The sequence below is a fragment of the Ptychodera flava genome, chromosome 4 (assembly GCF_041260155.1).
Source record: "Ptychodera flava strain L36383 chromosome 4, AS_Pfla_20210202, whole genome shotgun sequence".
Lineage (NCBI taxonomy): Eukaryota > Metazoa > Hemichordata > Enteropneusta > Ptychoderidae > Ptychodera > Ptychodera flava.
The window spans coordinates 44840147-44861924 of NC_091931.1; the positions used below are offsets into that span (position 1 = coordinate 44840147).

At 35.8% G+C, this 21778-nt stretch overlaps 1 protein-coding gene across 3 annotated transcripts in view; it reads right to left on the bottom strand.

Moving 5' to 3' along the window:
• LOC139131927 (transmembrane protein 272-like) overlaps positions 1-21778 on the bottom strand; it is a 64809-nt gene that overhangs the window by 4345 nt on the left and 38686 nt on the right. For all 3 annotated transcript variants that reach the window (XM_070698245.1, XM_070698243.1, XM_070698244.1), the window contains exons 2-5: positions 17152-17269; positions 12190-12300; positions 1412-1471; positions 477-686 (exon numbers count right to left, since the gene is read on the bottom strand). In XM_070698245.1, coding sequence (XP_070554346.1) covers positions 477-686; positions 1412-1471; positions 12190-12300; positions 17152-17269 — 499 coding nt within the window. The remainder of the gene's footprint in view (positions 1-476; positions 687-1411; positions 1472-12189; positions 12301-17151; positions 17270-21778) is intronic.

The following is a 21778-nucleotide window of genomic DNA, read 5'->3' on the forward strand; positions in this document are numbered from 1 at the left end:
CCACATATATGAAACTCAGTTTTGACACACCCTTTTCACTTCATGTAGAAATTGTACAAAAATATGTTCATAAAGCTGCTTTTGACCCACTGACAGTAAATATGCATTTCGACTAATCAGTTTGCAGAAATAAATGTAGAGTTTTGATCTAAGGTTTTGGCCATTATTGTAGACTTTGGTCCAATTAATTGAAAATTGAAGAGTTTGTTCTTTGTAATTTGATAATTTGAGGGTACACCTGTAATAAAGTTACCGGTGACTGCCTGTCCTTCAAACACCTTCTATCTACCTTACATCATATTGTAATCTCTTGGTTTAACTACTGTGAATGTTACACACATACCAAAAACACAAATGATTGTAATTTACCAGTAGAACCTCGGCAATTTCCACATACATTCTGTTTTCAACGAAACATGCATATAAAGACTGAGATTGATGACAAAACATGATCATTTGAATTAGATTGATCTTACCTGCTATGAACCATGCCAATAGAAAGCAATTCAAAAGTGAATTAAAAGGATCGGATTTGACATTATCTTCCTGTTCTCCTCCCTCTTCATTGTGTCGTTTCACTCTCTGACCAAGTGACACTAAATTCTTGAGCACACCAAAACAACCTCCAACTATGAGATAGATTGGTATGTATGGTTCAATGGGACAATCATGGAGATACAGAGAACCTGTGAACAAACAATAAAGACAATTTTAGTTTGCTTTAATAAATGTGTGGATCAATGATTCAGGGGTACAAATAAACAGGCCTTGGTGAACAAATATATAAATTACAAAACTGTAATGACATACTCTATCATAGGAAATGTATATTTCATGGATGGAAATGACAAAATTGTGAGAGGCGTTTGAATGAAATGATGTGTATGTTCAGAATGAATACTGAACACTTGAATCCAAATTTTAAATTTGATTTTTCAACAAATATTTGGATAAAGCTTCTCATTAGATAGATATATTTATTGAAAAATGTAACGGCACTAAGTGACAGTAAAATAACTTTCTGCAAATACAACTAGTTGAACTGACGTGCATCAATAGAAAAAGGACCACAAAAGACGTAATTTTCATGTTTTGCCTCTAGAGGGCATCCTTTACATTCCTGGTTGCTACCTGCTCAAATAAAAAAATGCCATGCAAAGAATTATTTGAAGTAGTGTGGTCAATCATTACATACACAGAAAAACAATAAAAAAAACAAAGGAAAACCTTTAAAATGCTTTACATTATTGCGATATAATTACCATTAGAATATCTACAGCTTCTCAAGTGTACATAATCAATAGGTATAATTAATCAATAGGTATAGACTAAGACATAACAGCATTAAGCAATCACCTTTCAGTATTTAAAGCACATATCAGAAGGTTAAACTGAAGGGTTTGACACTTACCCATGACTATCATTGCAATAGGAATGGCCATAATGATACCAATACCAATCGTACATCCAACTGAAACAAAAACACCAGAACAGAAATATTAGCTGAGTGCACTCTGTGGAATAAATAATGCACTCAGTATCTAAGAAAGATTCAAAGTTTACTTCTTAATGTAGAATTCTTGGTATTTTAAATTTACTAATGGTTGTTAACTCAACTGCTCATGTACCTCAATTACAATACCTATACATTGAGTTGAAGTAACACATATGCACAGCTTGCATAAAGCAGTGTGAGAAGTTTTGAAAGTTCTCACTTTGATTACATTTTAGCAGTGTGATAGAAACATTGTGATTGCTTCCTTCATTGTGAATACTCTTAACATCGGTACAACATATGTCCTGTCTTTGTATTTGTCGACCTACAACATGTGAATAAACCATTTCAGAGAGATGAGTTGATGGACACTGGTAGTATCAAAACTGGATCAATGGATTTTTATCTATTTTTATCTCCCTTGGTGAAAATAAAAACCTTCTCTTAGTTTGATGGGTGTCTCTAGGAATCACACTGAATTCAGTGTAGTGATTAACTTACACACTTTCACAGCCAATCATCCCAAGATTCACTTGTCTCAAAATCAACCTACCATTGGGTACACAACAATTTTAGCTTCCCTAAATAACCTTACAGTGCTCAAGGAAAAAGATGATATTAAATAATTTCAACTTCAAATTATTTTCTTTTACCAACATATATTGTGTTAGAATAGAGTGAAAATATGCAAATGTAATCCCTCTCAATATTTATAATTATATTACCTCTTTGTCAATACCAGTGACATTTGTGACATCATCCCCAAGATTACTACTGTATCCATGATTATCCAGCACTGTGGCCCCAGATGTTTTCTACCTCTATAAATTCCCTGGCATTGCCAAAACTATGAAATAATAGATAATGTACCCCATCCGTGCTAATAAGGGACTCAAGAAAACTTTGCACTCCATAATGCCTTGTACATCAATTTGTGCAAAGTTTGCTTTCATCCATTATGTTCAAGGAAGGGTATAATTGCAGAAATCATGCCATAAGTGCATAAAAAAGCTAATGTGTAACTACTATGCAAATGTTTCTGGTACATGTCTTTTACATAAAAACAAAGAACACAAAGTGATAAATTATTTTCATTGTATTATGATGCTAATTCATAATGTTTGGTATTGATGGCTTCACTTCGTGACCTTCACATTAGATGTACTGAACAATATCCTGTTGGATAAATTCTTATCCAAAGAGAGTTGACATCAAAAGCTTTCTTGAGCAAACCTGGCCATTACAGCTATCAATATCTGCAGTGCAAATTTAATGACTTGTCACTTGTGATCAATCAACCATCACATCCACTGAGTGTATAGCCCACTCTGAGATACAAGGTCGCTAGGGGGACAGGTTCTCAGTGAAAGTTAATACTAGTGTTTGATGTTCAACTTGCACAATGAAATTCGGTTTGCAAAGTACATGATGACAGTGGCCATCTCAAACAAAATCAGATGCTAAATCCGTAAATTTCTATTTCAAATGGAAAAGAATAATGAATTGTCAATAGGCACCGGTATGAACTGATTTATTCTTTCTCTTTATCATTACAAGAAACATTAGTTGCAATAATTTCAACTTCCACTGTCATGGATGAAAGGACTGTTTGCCATTAACCTTGTACTCTAATGAGTTCAACATGTGACACTCTTTGATGAACTTGAGTATTCTAGTGACATATAATGGTCTATTTTGTCTCATTTGTTGTTGCCATGGAATATTAATATCTGTTGATAGATCAGATAGGCTGGCTAACACTAACACTGTCTGAATCTACATCTACCATTTTTGCAAATGAAAACACATTAATCCTGCTTACAATCTATAAAATCTACTGAAGATCAGTTTAATTTTGCAGAACTCCATTATTGTGAGTCAACTAAATCTTAAGTTGCTGGAAACTCAGACTGGATTTTACAAATGGCTAAAATCTTTACTCTGAATTTAATGTGCAAAACCCAAAGTTCTTTGCAAGGTGATATGAAATATGTTAAAAAAACTGAAATTTTGTATGGGTAGACACAGTAATTTTAACATTTCAATTTAAACTCCTCTGATTCGTTCTGTCTCTTTCAATTATTTTCTTGATAAAATGTATGTCTTCTCAAAATTGCTAAGTTTAAGATAACATGGAAATGATCATTCTGTTTAAAATCCATTAAATTTCTCTGTCTGTCACATAAAAGAAAGTGGGTGTTCCACTTTACAGAACTTGGGTGTTTGCCTTTTAAAGGACTTAAATGTACCAGTGTGGTGCTGCTAATTATTGTAAAAATCACTTTTAGATCATGAATTGCCAAGCATACCCTAAGTCACGGGCATGAACAAAATTCACCTGACATCTATTTTTCTTAAACATTTAATGCAATGTTGTCATTGAACACCACTCTGAAACGGAAGACTTTTTATTGAACAAAACAGTGATGGGGTCAAAGGTTCTACTAGCACTTCAGTTTCACCTTTTAAGAGGGGAGCTTTTTAATTGACAAATGTTAAATGCGAGCACATTAGAAGAGAATAGATGCTGCCAGGGTTTTAAAGAAAATCATTGCATTGCAATAGATTTCATCTGGCTGAGAAATTGACAGCCCATGTGATGGTGGATTCAATCTCGTTTCAATCCCTGGAGCACTGTGTCCACATTACCCAGCGTGTTCTTCATCTTGCGTTTGAGTAGTTTTCACAGAGTAGCGTAATTCTGACCAAGACTCAACCGATGACTTGATCATTCACCCATTAGAGACAATCAGTACATGCAAGCAATTCCCATTTACTGATTCTCAAAATGCACACACAGTCCACTGCGCTCCACTCATAAAGAGCAGAAATTGCCTCCATTTCATGCATGTTTAGGCTTTTTACATTTTCACCAATCCAATGATGGGACTACGCACTCTGTCATTAATCCGTCTATTTGATAAATGCGGCCATCTTTCACTCAAACTTGCCCTGCATACACAATAGGTTGATTCAGTCTCTGTTTTGCGGCTTTTAGCACAAGTAATCAAGACTTATCATCATCATTTAGCTGATTTTCAAATTTCTATGAATACTCTATAATTTGTCTACAATTTTGATATCACTTTACCACTTTGTTGGCAAATTGACACATTGACTGTAATAAAATAACTCCATTTTGATGCAAAATTATACCGCACGGCATTTTGCATTCTACCATACATGAGAAATATTGCCTCAAATTTATGTCACTTTAGAATTCCATTTGGAGGATTACGATATGATGGTTAATTCACTTGTCCTATGTTTGACTGTTTGATGTGTTAATCTAGTGGCTGTGTGCAAGTCTTAAAAGGCCTGCCATCCATCTTACAGCATAATGCATTTTGACATTTCATTTCCCAACTTCAACTTGACTCAGTCACAAAACCTTAATAAGCAAAAATTTGAGTTACAACATTAACGAGTCTGTGAAAATCCCAATCCTACCCACAAATTGCTTTCAAATGACATTATACTACCATGCCCTGTCCATCGCATTTTAATTGGTCATACTGAACCACGTGATGACCACAAATACACGAGGTATGTAAGGGTAGCTCAAACCCCAACTGGGACCGCCAACTGGGACTCCCAGTTGGCTTAAAATGCACTCTGGGACCGGTCCCAGTTCACTTCTGGGACCGGTCCCAGAAGCGAACTGGGACCGGTCCCAGTTGGCCTCTAGGACTGATCCCAGAAGCAAACTGGGACCGGTCCCAGAAGCGTACTAGCTCGACGTAACTGGGACCATTATGATTGCGGGGAAACACACTTGTATCAAATGAACTGTACCATGGAGGTAAGGTACCTCCATGCTGTAATGACGAAACCATAATATTAATGGGAAAGAAGTTTCCCATCCCACTATATGCCTTTTGTAGCAATTGTATGCACTTGTTTTATTCATATTCTCTGTACTGTTGTGAAAATTATGTACTATGTTTTTTGTGTGGGAAAGCTAACATCTCCCAGTTTCATTCAAGGACAGTCAGGTCTCATTTCAATTCTGGGACTCGTAGCTCCATAGAGCTATGACAGACATACAGACTGAAATAGAAAACACTGAGACAGCATATACTACATATAGCTACTAGCTGTCAATGAAGTTTTGAAGCAGTGCATGTTGTTGACTTGTATATTCAAAACCCTTTGTCTTAAAATGTAATGGGACTATTATCACCTCATTGATGTCTATTTTTTCCTCGCATAACAATGAAATGATTCTGCTGTACCAGTACATGCATGCACTAATGGTTGCCCCTCTCCTATTTATGTCTATCTGTTCAGAAATATAACTAGGTCCAAATTAAGATATCAGTCATATACTGCAAGTGAATTGCAATTCTATTAAAACACAGCGGGTTTTCGTTAAAGGTTTTGCTTGCTGTTTTTAATGTAATGAAAGCCTTGATGACTAATTGCTAGTCTTGCACAGTTATTTTCATCTCCTTTTTCATCTGATTCAGTACACAGTCTCTCTATCAACGTGATCCGTGCAGTAAGATTTCAACACACACCATAGCACAGGACTAATTACTAGTTCTAAGAATGAGTACATCGCAGTAAGGCCAAAGTAATGAAATTCTTTGTTTAGCGCGCCAACTCAAATGTTTCGAAACATGAGCGGGAAGGCAGTACTATAACACATACAAGAAAATTAGAACACACGTTATATTTTCTTGATTATTTCCATGTAACTACATAAGGTCTATACAAAAATCATCAGAAACTTCCTTTCATCGTGATCATCATAAGTTATACCACAAGATGTGAAATTTTGTAAACAGGAAAGCTCAGTAAAATCCTATTCAAACCATTGGCAGTAGGAAAAACCCTAGTATGTGCACACAGACAAACAAAGAATTAAATTACTTTGGCCTTTAATAGTTGGGATCTATTAAATGTCGCGTATACCTACGATTATGGCAGAGTAAAAAGATGAAAACATTAACAGATTGTTAGTACGAAGTACCAGTAACTGGGTCTTTTCATAGTGGTCCCAGTTCACAAATTGGATGTGTCCCTGAAGTGTACTGGAACTGATCCTGGAGGCCAACTAGGACCACGGTCGCGGTCCTAGAGTTATTTTTGAAGCCAACTGGGACTGGTCCTGGAAGCCAACTGGGACCGGTCCCAGTTCACTTCTGGGACCAGTCCCAGTTCGCTTCTGGGACCGGTCCCAGAAGCGAACTGGGACCGGTCCCAGAAGTGAACTGGGACCGGTCCCAGAGTGCATTTTAAGCCAACTGGGAGTCCCAGTTGGCGGTCCCAGTTAGGGGTTTGAGCTACCCTTACATACCTGAATAACAGTAATGGTTTGTTTTCATGCCCGTGAATATAAATAATATCATAAACATAGTAACTTTACAGCTAAAACAAAAACTGTGATTTGTACAAAGATCATAATCAATCACAAAATAAAATGGTGCACTTGTGGGCCAAGTTTAGACACTTTTCAAAAAAATCTCCGGATTTGAAAAATTTTTGCAGTGCGTGCACTACTCACTGACAAGTTCTGGGGCCCCGTTGTCGTTCGCACAGGAAATTTTCGTAACTTTTGACTTTGTTTGGAGTTCGTTGATAATATAATGGAAATAACATACTCCATGCTGACCATTCACGTTTATTTATGGGTGCGGGTGAGAGGAAAGCCAAAATAACGGGCTCGGCAAGCCTAGCCCATTAATTTTAGGCTTTCCTCTCGCCCTTGCCCATAAAAAACGTTAATGGTCAGCGCGTCGTCCGTTATTTCTATATTATACTATGGGCTAGGTCACATTGAAAATACCATGAAGTACACATGAGGATATTAGCGAAAGGTATTGTCCAATGTGAAGAGGTGGGTGATGGGTGCACGTGATATCCCAGTGCACCTTGTGCGGTACTTTGAAGTAACGTTATCATTATACACATCTTAAATTCTTGACTGGAGTGTAGAATGGGTAAAGAGATGGCCATTTTCATGCAAAAATTTCATTTTTCTTGACGGTACATGTAGAATAACTAAAACACTCATTATTGTGTCAGCACACAGAAATATGGATGTATGACCAAAGTTGCACTGTTTTCATGTGCCGTCTGAATCGGCTAGTGTTTGCTTCACTGCAGCTCCAAGAAGGGCAACCTGAGGTGTGTACTTCGCAAGTGTGCGTGTTGCATGAGGCCTTATACCATTCATTCAAGTATTATGCATTTCTGGAGCAGATATTTGGTCTGCAATTTTTTCAATATTTTGTGGATATGATGCTTGTATTGACTCATTTGAAACTTGTGGACTCATTTTGAAGCTTGTCTTGTCTTTTTTTCCCGGTGAAAATAGAAATTTTTAATTTCTCCATATATTAACACAGAAATAGTGGCCACTTTGATTGACATGTCAAACATACGTAAATTTATAGTAATGTCTTTCTCTGATAACAAGTTTCCTTGGAGATGCCTGATTTTTTCTTGAATTTAAAATAGAGTGTTCAACAGTTTTCTGAAAGTTTGGAATTGTCAGGTTAGAGGCATTGTATTATCTTGATATTGCACGATGAGGTTTCTCTCAGACATGGGTATTAAACAATCCATGCATGGATCTTGTACAAGAATTGGAAATTGAAGTGAATATATATATGTCTGGTTGTCAAGCAATGAAATTCTAATTTTAAAGTTTGACAATATAGTACTTTACCATCCATCATTCCTGATGGAAAAATGTGAGAAAATCTACAGGGTTTGTCCACAATGGCTGATCTTCGTATTGAAAATAAGAGACATTGATGTAAAGTATTGCTAAGAGAATGTATTTAAAGTTACAAGTGCTGCTATGTCACACATGTGTAAATACAGCTAACCATTTGAAGTCCAGGTAAGTCTTTATGCAAATAGTTTACCTATTTCATTGCCATGGTTTTGCCAAATCCTGTTGTTTTATGTTTAAGAGCATTCAGCAAACTTTAAACTCAGCAAAAGGAAATGAAACAGCAGAGTTTGTTTGGGATAAATGTGTCTAATTTCAACACTGTCATGATGCTATTGGCTTATAATTTCACTATATTTTACACAACATTATGCAGGTTAAGAGGTAAGTTACAAAAACATCATGGACTGAAAATGGCATCATGGGTATAAATAAATGACTCCTGGCAGAAATACTTGACCCGATCCTCATCACAGCATAGATAGTCATCTTCAATCAATAAGCACTTGCTCCATATGTAACCATGCACATTAAGATTCAGTACAGTACAATAAATGTACAAAGGATATTTTGACTAAAAAAATCGAACATAACAAAGGGTTGAATTGGTGCTATTCAAAATATTTCTTCTGGCTCGCTGATTTTTGCCTGTCTAATTTAAAAATCAATATGAACAATTTCTGATACAAATCAATGCTTCTGTAGTTCAGGCTTCCTTAAATTAGTTTTTCAACAAATTAATTATTTCTGGCCTATTTTAAAAATGCGGAAGTCTTTAACTTAGGCTTTGAATTTAGGATGCTATTCAAGCGATGAATCCTGTATGGTTATTGCAGTTGACGTTTTTATGCTATCATTACAATAAGAGCTTGTGATTGATTGGTGCCAGCTAAAAGCTAATCTGGTGATGTGAACGGACAGCTAATCTGGTGATGTGAACAAACAGCTAATCTGGTGATGTGAACTGACAGCTAATCTGGTGATGTGAACGGACAGCTAATCTTGTGATGTGAACGGACAGCTAATCTGGTGATGTGAACGGACAGCTAATCTGGTGATGTGAACGGGCAGCTAATCTGGTGATGTGAACGGACAGCTAATCTGGTGATGTGAACGGACAGCTAATCTGGTGATGTGAACGGACAGCTAATCTGGTGATGTGAACGGACAGCTAATCTGGTGATGTGAACGGACAGCTAATCTGGTGATGTGAACGGACAGTGCAAGTACCCGGTAGTGATGGCATTATGTGAATGATGGTAGAATGGCTTTACTGAAGTTGCCTGATAAGCATCATTTACGAGAAAAGAAAATGGAAAGCAGATACTTGTAGGATGGAATTAAACAGTACATGTACAGCGCATTGCATACATTCAAGCAGATTCAACTCACTCACAGATAACATGACAGAATATCACTTTTACTTCCAACACGTCAACGTAGCTATAAACATTTAGGTATGTAAAAAATTTTGACCATGTAACTTTTATGAACTCATGAGTATGCTTGGAGGTTTACATCAAATATTGTCATGTAACATGACTATAAAACGTCGCTAAAGATTTGCCAGTGACAGAACAGAAATTAAGCTTTAAGATTATATGCCAACACTGGCTCTAGCAAATCACATTTTATGTCATCCTGAACTGGCTCTGACAAATACTACATAACTTGTATTAAATTTACTGCTTTATGTTTCTGTACAAGTTGTTGCCATCAACATTCTAGATTGCCTGACATTAAGACTCAAGATTCTATCGACACTGTTCGTGGCATTTGAATACAGTACGCATCGTACATTTACCATCCATCATTCCTGACGGAAAAATGTGAGAAAATCTACAGATTCATGGAGATGGTGACACAGGGCATTGAGAATTATCATTTGTCAGGAAGCTGGCTATTTTATTATGTGAGCATGCCTAAGTGGTTAGGGTCAGTGCAAATGTGACACATAAACATTGCGTAAAAATGGCTATTAAAATTGTTTCTTTCTAATAACCACAATATTTGCCCTCCCTCACAAAAATGTCCTACAGGGCTACACTTCTCTTATAACTTATATGATAACCACAATTTTTGCTCTCCCTTACCAAAATGTCCTACAGGCTTTAACACTCCTATAAGTTATAGGAGGAGTGTAGACCTATAGGACATTTCGGTAAGGGAGGGCAAAAATTGTGGTTATGAGAAAGAAACAATTTTAACAGCCATTTTCACGCAATGTTTACATGTATGTGTCCTATAGGATTTGTATGGCATGTCTTATGTCAGTCCTAGTCCGGTAGGGCTCAGATCTGTGTCCTATAGGATTTGTACATGTATGGCATGTCTTATGTCAGTCTTTATAGTCCTGTAGGACTCATATCTGTGTCCTATAGGACACAAGAAGATACTGTAGGGTACAAAGGATTTATGTCGGTAGATCTCGCTATACACTCACTTCAAACTTATAGTGCAAGCATGTGATGAATGCATCTTATGCTGATCTGTTGATGTCTACAATCAAAGAAAATGAAAGTTCAACAAACATGGCACTATACAGTCCATCACAGACTCCCGGATGCATTACATGTAAAGTAGAGTGCTTCATACCCATGACGATATCATAAGTATCTTTAGATTCATGAAGGATGGAATTCTTGACATGTTTGATTTGTTACCGAGATGAGTTCAATACTCTTGACTAAGACCTTTCATTTTAAAGAAAGGCAGTCTAATTTTGGATGATAACAGAGCTGGCTCACTACATGTACTTATTCTAGATTTGTGTTATTATGCCAAGAGTATTGACATTAAGAGATGAAATCTACCTGTACTAACCATGTGACTTTGCTTTTAATTTTTGTCTTGAAAGCTTCAGAGCCATGCAAGACTGTTGGAGTATTCATCCGTTTTACTTAACTTCTCTTCATGAAATCATTATAACAATTTTTGCTTGTGCTGCAAAACCTTGGGTTTAAAATTGCTTCATCTCTGATAGTTTTGACAATGCTAAACTGTATCCGTTTCAAATTAGGTGTTGGGTCTGTAAGCATGATGAGATCCTGCATATGCCGAATCAAAATTGTGAGAAATTCTTATACCTCATTCTAGCTGTACTTTATAATTCTTAAAGTCTACTGCATGTAATTTGTAATTCTACAAAGTCTGCTGTGATGTTGTTTCATTGCAATACAAAGATGTCCATTGAATAAAAAGGTACTAATACATGTAGGTTATGAAATTTTGCATCAGACAAGGTATATATTTAACCCTTTCACACCATGGTTTGTCCCAAATCCATTGTTTTCTATGGTAAAGTTGGACCTGTATACAGGGAACTGGGGGTGAAAGGGTTAAAATTACAAGGTGCTCTAGACTATTCAAACAGTAACTGTCACAGAACCTCACAAGTATACAGACACCGGGGGCCATCAAAACTTTGACAAATTTTATGACAAATTTAGGAGGGATATTGTACACCGGCAGGTAGTTGATGAACCATCATTACAAACAGCAATCATACATAGTTGTCAACAAATGCATGACACCAAATCAATCATTCATTTATTTTCTTATTTGCTAAAAACAGCCTCTGCTGTTTGCATTCAACATGCATAGTGATTGATCATAACTTGAACGTCCAGACTTTGCGTCAAAATGTTTGATGTACGTGGTGTGTTCACAGGGAAAAGTGAGTCACGGTGACTGTATGATGTGTGTAATGGTATTCTCATTGGAAGTGTGGAATGCATCTCTATAGACACAGCCTAGATTACTGCAAGTCTTGAATCCAGGGACAATTTAATCTTCCGGAATACAAATGAACAGAAAAAACTCAATTACATCTTGATATAGTGCACATGATGAGAAAATCGATAGTGCCTTGTTTCCATGTCATTGTGTATGTATAACATGTATCCGAATATCCTCAGGGCTACTTTTTCCTCTCCTAAATGAGTTATCTGTGTAAAAGTACTTAGGAAGATTCCAAGTGGGGTCTAATGTGCGACCTAGAGCTACTTACGGGTGCCTAGGACTACAGCTAGGAACTTCTTAAAGAAATCAGTGGCCCCGGTGGAGCTCCTCTTGGCTTCCTGCATCTGACCAAAGAGAGACTGGTACGAGGGAGGTGCATCTGTAAAGTTAATTGATACAGAAAAGAAAATTTGCAATTAGACGATATCGATGTATTCTGTATTCAGAAGCACAAAGTAGAGGATCTTCGCATTTCATCCGGCCTTTGTGGTCATTATTTTGTCATGGAATGTTGATTAAAGACGTGTCTTGATCAATAAAAGCCATACTGGTACGTGTACCTGTATTTACAAAAAGAAAATTGTGGTTTACCACAGACTAAGATGTCAATCATGATTTTGGTCACATAAGTGTCATAACTCATGAATCATTGCTTCAATGTTTATGTTTCACTTTTAAACTTTAATTTTGTGAAGTGAGAGTGTAATTGTTCTGTGTCAATTTTGCTTGGTAAAAGTGGAATCCACAAGAATCTGTACACAAATCAGGTTGGTTTTGTCAACCTCACTTGGTTCAATTTGAGCAGGCAAGGATATGAATCAAGCAGAGTGATCAAGATGTATGTATTTTTGTAATGATAGTAGCAAAAATTGGCACAGAGGTACTACAAAAGCCATTATGGGTGGAAGGAACAGGTCGAGGTATAGATGTAGGACTGTTGAAGAAAATATGACTATGTGTAGAGAGGTTATGTCTAGTATGGATCCATATGGGTAGTTTTGGGTTGAAATGATAAAGGTAGATACGAGACAAAAAGATGAGGGCTCCTCATATGTCGTAATTACCTACAAGAACAAGAAGCAACCCTGGTGATAGAGAATCAAAATTATCAGGCATGGACAAAATGTTTGTAAGGGTAAATATGTGTTCTGTATAGGGTGAAATGTGTGTTCTGTATAGGGTGAATGCCATGTATTCTGCATGGGGCTATTTCTTACACTAACAGTACATCTACAGTAGAATAACAAATTGTTCCGTATAGTCATCAAATATTACAAAGTTATGGCCTTCCAGTTTCTCTTAACACCTTTATTACTTCCACATGTCGACACTTATCAATACCAAACATCAACATCAATTACTACCTGTAACTATGGATTAACATCAATCACTGTGATAAAATGACATTACTATCATTCTTGACAGCTCACTAGTATCAAAGCTAGCACATCAATGCAAGGCTAACATTTCCATTACTGCAGTCTGTCAAATCTATTCTGGTATATAAGTCGAATCTTGAAATTATGCCAATACCTAATACCTGAGTTTATTTTTGTGAAACACATTTGGCTTTCAAAATTTCATGCAGCTTACGCTTAGCAATTTGAAACCCTTTCCCTTACGAATGAAATACAAAGAGCTTACATTAGCTTGTATTTATTTTGAAATGGATGTCATCACTCTATCAAAGTACATGTATGCAATATGTTTGTAAAATCACTTGATTGGTCGGTTTAAAAAGCATAATCATAACAGAGATGGATGGAAAAGTGCACACTGCTTTTAAGTTGGTTTGATTTACATGTACTTTGTTCTTTAAAATTTTTGTGAGAAAGGAGTAAGTAGACTTTGTGTGATATGCAAGATGCCTTTTGATGCAACTTGACAGAATGTAACATGATTTTCAAGAAGGCTCTGACTGATTTCTTTCACTCTCATCATTTTAAAATCTGTTCTCATATATCACATCCATTATAAAAGTTGAACACTTATTCAGTGCTGTATTCATGTTATATGAAAAGAGATCAGCTTCATTTGCTTAACAAAAATTTCTAAAGCTATTGTTTTATAAGTAGAGCCATGTTGATCTCGACTGATACCAAAATTGGTTAGGGTAGCACACTTTGATCAACTCTTTTACTGAAGCATAAGCTCCTTCATCAGATGCACTCACAAAATGGACAAAGAAGCAAAAAGCCAAATGTAATGTAGGATGGTGAGATGTGAGCACTATCCATTAACTCTACAAAACAGAGTATGCCCAATTGTCTTTGGATGAAATAACTCACCTGGAAATCACACAATAGGGAACATATCAGGAAAAGAAAAGATGCTAAAATTTATGACTGACAAATTAAAAATCAGGAAATTCCACTTTTTTGCCAATGCTAATTTAAGAATGCATTACGGCCCCTTGATAATTCAGATGCAAATAAGGTACATTTGCAGTTCCATTGCTGGTGGCAAAGCATTGCATTTTTGATGTAATAATTCCATTATGGAATCAATGATATCAGACATTCAGTTCATATAGCCCTTCTCTTACTGAGCCAAGCGTCAATCACTTTCAACAATGATATTATGACAAACAACCTCCAGCTGTGAAACCTTTTAAGCGGCATCCTATTTTCACAGATATTACAGTCCATTTTTTAAGTTGGATGTAATGTCCATCAAGCCACTACAGTGTTGACGATAACAAGTTTGCATGTCAATCGTTTTATGTTGCTGATGCGTCACAATATCATTAGAAAATTGATCTGCACATTTTGTTCATGTCTGTCACAATATATCTTTTTAAAGCTTATTAAAATTGTATCTGATTGAAATGTCATAATTTCCGCAGTACTTGTTCAACGCTGCTACTGACAGCTGCTGTCTTGCAAAGTCCATTTCTATAAATTGTGTGATGGAATCATCATATAATATGACGGCAAAACATACTTGAGTTTCCTAATTTAGCAAATGATGTTTGAATGCTTCTACATGTAAAGTCATTGGAAATTTAGTCTTTATAATGATAGAAAAGTTACACTATGTTCATTCATTATTGAATGACACATCATAGCCTGGTATCAGAATGTAATATATGATACTTTATTTAGTCCTTTCTCTACAGATGTTATACTATAGTTCATGATTGCCTCATTGAACTATAAATTAAATGACAGTATTAATAAGAACAATTGTATGATATCAGTATATTGATGATCGAAATACAGCGTGCGATCTGCTTGGTCGAGATATGCAAATAGCTGTGTTATATTTGCGAATAGTAGCATGGTTGGAACATGCGCAAGCTCTCTGTTAGAGAAAAATTCCTTGTTTTGACATTTCATGCCAAAAATTCAATATACTGTTTTAGCAATAAACCACCTCAGCAACAGGTGTACCACCAGTTCATGACATTTATACACTCCCTATCATTTGAGCATATATGTCATGAACTGGTCAAAATCTTGTGGTATACCAGTCACAATGGCGGTTGTTAATTAACGGTAAAACTTAATCAATTTCTAGCTTACAGTAACATACTAACTTTGAAAAGTTATGATTTAATTCATCCATTTCCTTCTCATCAGTACTCTGAGTATAATGTGTATCATACATCTGCTCACTTCTCTAACAATAGAGTTTTATCATGTACCTGTAGGTTTAATTGACATCAATGGACACAGAAATGTGCATGTAAATTGCCGTGGGTATGATTGAATGCTACTGATTGACCTTTGACCTCATAACTATTTCAGGGCAATATAATCAGATTGTTGTTTTAACTAGAACAAAACTCTAACAATCATTAAGTTACTCAATAAATGAAGATGTTTTCAAAACCTGTAAATATAATGGTGTTCAGAATTCTTCTGCCCAATTATGATTTATTGACTGCCCTGGTGTGCGTGCAGTTTGAATTTTCATTCTGTATGCTGTACGTTGCAAGCTAGCTGACTCTCTAGACCTAGATGCAATGCTTTAGTCAGCATATCATTACACATACAGAGTATTTGTAAACCATTACATTGGCAACTTTGCTTGTAACATTTGCCTTTAAAATGTTTTTTTTTATAAAGATAAAGTTACACAAAATACCATAGTTTATGTCCTCCTAAATCACACGCCAAGGTACTATTTTGCATCTTGGATACCTCTGCACTATGATCTACTTTGACACACATCTTGGTATTTTGTGAATAGCCTTATATTATTTTTAAAATATCACAATTATACTAGTACTTACTATATGACAAGCTGATATTTTACTCTTAGCTTTGTCATTCATATTTCTAGAGTTATCCTGGGCTAAAGAAAGAGTTGTTTGGTAAGACTAAACTTGGCCAGAAGAGGATTATTTTGTGTCCTCATACAGCTTACATGTATGTCTATGGTAATAATATCACACTTCTGTTCTATCTTGTCATATATTTTATACTTTAACTTGTTTCTCCAAGTACTTCAATTAAAATATGGGATTTCAAATAATAGCGTTCTTAGACAATGCAGATAAAAGTACTGAGTATACATGTATCTATAGGATTAAGAATATGAGAAAGCAAGAAATGGCAACAATGATTGACTGTTTAGTATTCAAGTCATATCCCTTCACTAGCTGTCACATTAATCTACAGCTCTCTTGGATTATCAAACTATCAGTTTTCAATGACTCTCCCAGTTCAGCTGACAAATGGCTTTTCCATTAAACTCTCTGTAATCTCTTTGGGATAACAACCATTGATATTATCAAGAGAATGCCTGCTCCATCATCAGAATTGTGATCATTGCAGGGAGAAATTTTGTGTAAGCTACGTGCAGAGCTGTTTTAGACACTGTATTTACCTTGTTTCAAAATCTATTTTCTCAGTGCCTGCGAACTCTTTTGCTTAAAACATGGTAAAACTACTGCCAAATACAATACAACAATGATGCTTCATTGCTACGTAGCTGTGGTAGACATGATTAATTACTAATTTGCATATTTAAATTTAGCCAACTAACTTTATGGATGAGAGAAGAATAATGTTTGGCATTGTGGAAATGGAATAAATACCTGTATTGCCATTTTTACCATGTGAAACAAGAAAACTGGCCAGTACAAAGAGTTAAAGTCCACATAACATGCAGCCCGCAATCATCTCCATAATACTAAGCCGGGCTAAAAATTGCTTTCAAAACAAAAACTCAAATTTTTGTTGAAAAATACAGAAAGTCAGGTGTTCTGTTTTTGTAGTCTTACCTCTGTTTGCATCTTCATAAGAGGGTGGTGCATTTGCATCAGGTTGATAGAGAGGTGGTGGTGTGCCATAGGTTGGTGGGCCATCAATGCCTGATGTAGGAATAGCCGATTCTTCATCCTGTGAAACCATGACAACAAACATCAAATGTTGCATCATTTTGCAGAAAGAAAATCTCAAGAAATGTGGCAGCCACTGGCATACACATTCAACAGACCATCTTCTTTGCTACATGACACTTTGTGAGATAAATGCTAACGAAACATTGAATGAGACCGTGGTTGTTTTCCTCATTTAGAACCCCTTCAAGCCATTCACAAGGGTCAGAAAATAGTTCAAATTATTGAGCCTTTTGGTTGCTGTGAAGAGTCTAAATCGATACACAGTACTGAACAAATTGTCTCCATGTTAAGAAAGGCATAAAAGTCACTGGTTTAGCTTATTACATGAATTCCCCACAGACATGCAATGGTTGACTAGTTTCACATGTCTGCAAGGAAACTGACTGATCCATTGAATATTGATCTGACACAATATCTTGAAATCAGCAGAAAATACTAAATTTGGAAAATTTTCATTTGTTTTTGTTTTTCTCCCAGACTCAATGCTCACAACTCAACCTGTTGGCATGGTAAATAATATCAATGAATAAGTTCCATGCCACATACCAGTATGTAGACATCAATTTGATTTGTGATGAAGAATATGATAGGAATGCATGAAAAAAGTGGGAAACACAGTGAATTTCAGGAAAATTGTTATAGGATAGTTACTGCTAATGTATCTCAGTTCCTATTATGTATTATATACCAGCTTCATTACAAAAAATTTTAAGCAAATTGAACAGTCACAAGGGACTCATTGGACTAGTGCCAGAACATGTCTTGTGTGCGCTCTATATGTATGTGTGTCGTGCACACACTATTTGCGCCATAAATCGGAAGAAAAATTGTTGACAACTGCACGGAAATGATCACTACTCTGACAATTTGATGCTCCAGTAAGGAATGTAAGATGTATAATAATAAGGTTATCATTGGCGCCGCGCATCGCCATCCACTTCGTGTCGGGCGATATGCGCCAATGTCCTTGTGCATCCTTTGCGGTATTTTTGTAATAACCTCATAATAATTATTTGTTAACAAAATTTCAAGTTTTGTTTTGTGAATATTAATGCAACCAATAGGAAACAGAATTCATCAATGTCAGTTGTTGACAGTGGAAGGTCATAAGATAACCTACAAGCTTGACTAGTACAATTTAAGAGAATGACATTTTCCCAAGTGATCGGTCAGTTCAATACAGAGCATTTTGACTTCCTTTGCCATTCCCCTTGTATTTCATTCTTACAAAGATTTATGTCAAACACTGAACTCTACAATATTGCTTCGAGTTTGCATTAAGTCCAAACGTATTATAAATACCGAATTTTATGCCTTCTTCATGAACAAAAATGTAAACCTATTTTGAATGGTTGTATTATTAATATTCAGTATTTTACTTCATGTGCAGGAAAGGAAAATTCCCGCCCTATTTATCTATTGATGAAGTAAGGACAAACTTGAAATGACAATATGAAATGACACTATCAGTATCATCAAACACTTTGGTATGATCATTGCTTCAACAGATTAGAAGCAAAAATGTTTGGAGACAGAGTTTTCAAGAAATCCAGCTGGCAATGATCAGTAACTGTTTCATATCCTGCCTAAGCTGTCTTTTTAAGTTTGCTACAACAAAAACATACCAGAGATACATTTGGTAAATGGTAATGAAAATGAGATATTTGGCATTTGTTTGGACCAAAAAAATGCAAAAATTGTCCCAAAAATACAGTATTGCAGGTTTTGTCACAATTTGAACAAAAAAATATTTCATAACAAACATCTGACTGACATCACATGCAAGATCATGCAGTTTCACAGAAGAAGATTATTTTGACCAAAAATGGGGAAAATTGCCAAAAAAACTACAATTTGAAGACTAAGGTTGCCCAAAGGAATATGCATATCAAGTTTCTGAGCAATTAGAGACCCAGTTTAAGAGAAGGTGATTTTTTGACCAAAAATGGAAAACATCGCCTAAAAATACAAATATGAAAATTCTACTACAATTTACTGTCTGTAAATCACCAACAAGTAACCTGTAGCTGCTGGCTGTTCTTCCTTGCATTTTCACCCATTCCTAATACACTATGAAAGCTGAATGATGAGCAAAATGTTCTGTCCCACAGGAGGAAGGTCACTGAAAGTAACAGCAAAGTGTTCCATGTAGGTGAGACTTGCAGCCCTGACATGCATGGTTACATAGGAAATGCCTGACTTTAGTAATGTTGGGTAATATTTGCACAATGATAACACTGAAAGGAAACAAAGAAAATTTACAATGTACTTGAAGGATAAAGGAAGACTGACAGGCGATAAAAAGTAAACCCAATTTACTTGGCAACCAGTGGGGTCAAGGGTCAATAGGGTCATAGCAGGTCATCCATTATTCATTACACCTCTAGGAGCATACACATGTATCATGATTTGGAAAGAAAAGTATAAATTTAATACTGAAAGACTGAGAGATATTAATCACAGCATTGTGACCTGTGAGAAGATTGATGACACAGGATGATTAAATGTCCAGGAAATGATCCAAACGTGAATAGCACTTGGCATTATCAACATGACGATGAAAAAAGTGGATTGCTTGATACACCTGCCAGTAATAAACGCTTTGCTATAAATAACTGCCTTTAGGGATGGTCCATTTGACATTAGTAGGGGTGCTAAAAATGTTTTTGAAGCCATCATGATGCTGATTTTTGAAATCCCTATCCATGCATTGAGGTTGGACAATGAAATAATAATAGAATGTATGCTGTGTAAAATTTACATGTAATATAGATAATTTGTAAAATTTCAGAACGTGAGGAAATATCAGCATCCTGAACAACTCCCTCCCAAATTCTGATGATGCATCCCTTACAAAATAGTGATCATCATGCCTTATGAATACTTATACACATACATGTAAATCATTATTAGTGCTTAAATTTGCTAGCTTAATAATTCAACTTTTTGAAGGCTTGGCCAACACTGGATTAGTGTAATCATTAGATTTGTATGCTAAAAAGCTGTCGCCTGACTGGAACACTTGAATTTCATCACAGAAAATTTGCAGCAAATTCAGAAACAAATTTCGACTGAAATAATCACATATTACAACACATTGACATGTACGTACTAGGTTTCTCTACTTGTGATTTTTATGGTAAGTTTTTGTAGACTAAAAAAACACAATAGCCCTCAGGTTAGTTTCAAACTTAAATAACAAGGTAAATTCCATCAATGATATTAAAACGTTACTGACTAGATATCAATGCAGTTATTCATAAAACATTTCATCAAGCTCTCGTCAAAGACAAAGCTATTTGACAACTTTGCTTTATACAAACACATTTAGATAAACTTGTTTTCAGAACAAATCCACTTTTGTGGTTACAAAAATGAATATGAACTTTGCAACATTGCCATCAAAGTTATACAAATGTACATGTACTAAGGAACTGGTTCAGTGTTGGATGATAAGTCTGCATGCCACAAATTCACTAAACACTCTCTTTACTGCAGAGCTATAGTACTGTACAGCAATGGTAGTAATGCCTAAAGCTGGCTCATTGTGATTACATGCTATTAAGACTGCAAAGTGGAACAAACTGTTTCAGCAAGCGGAAACATGAGTACAGTACTTCATGTGCCAGTTACTAAATGCTACTATTCCCTGACAAATAGTGTCATTCACTTCAGATCTGTACTTTCAGATACCGTACACATGTATTTTCTGCAGTACGTTGAAGACATTGATGAATGCATATCCCCTGGATCACTCAACAAGAACCTAGCATTATGATCAAGACACTAAGTATAGTGAGTTTTAAAACCACGCTTGCTTCTTGCCGACATTCAAGTACCATATCACTGCAGAAATAGATAAAATGACATAACTGGTAAACCCTGCAATCTCAAGTATGTTTCTCTTTCAGTTGTTACATTCTGATAAGATTGCATTTGCTGAGTCTTTAACAAAACACTTCAGATTCTGATTCTAGTCTTTGTCATTAGCGGTGGATTTTCATATTGCCCCACAGTGTATGTAGATATCACAATACTGCAGCAATCTCAGCATATAGATTACATACTGTAATACCACATTTTGTGAGTACATGCAAATTCATCATCATCACACAGGTCAAAGGTCAGCTCTAATGATTGTCAAGTAGCTATAAATTACTTGCGGCAAGAACAGGACAGGGTCTATGTCTCTATTTGCCAATACATGTGAAACCTTGAAAATTTTTAATTTCATTTTATCATTGGCATGTCATACCTTTATTAGCATGAAACAATATGGGCAAATTTACTGCTGATTTCCATTCTACATATCTTTGTGATTAGAATAATTCAATTGTGTTCCAAATTGAAAATACAACCACACTGTACAGAAATTAATAAAATGATGTGCAAATTGTTGGAGTAGCTCATCAATTGTATCAGGTGGAAACACATGTACATGCTTAAAGAACTTCAACATTTGGAAGGTTGGATTCAAAACACAGTGATTTCTCTAGATTTTTTTATT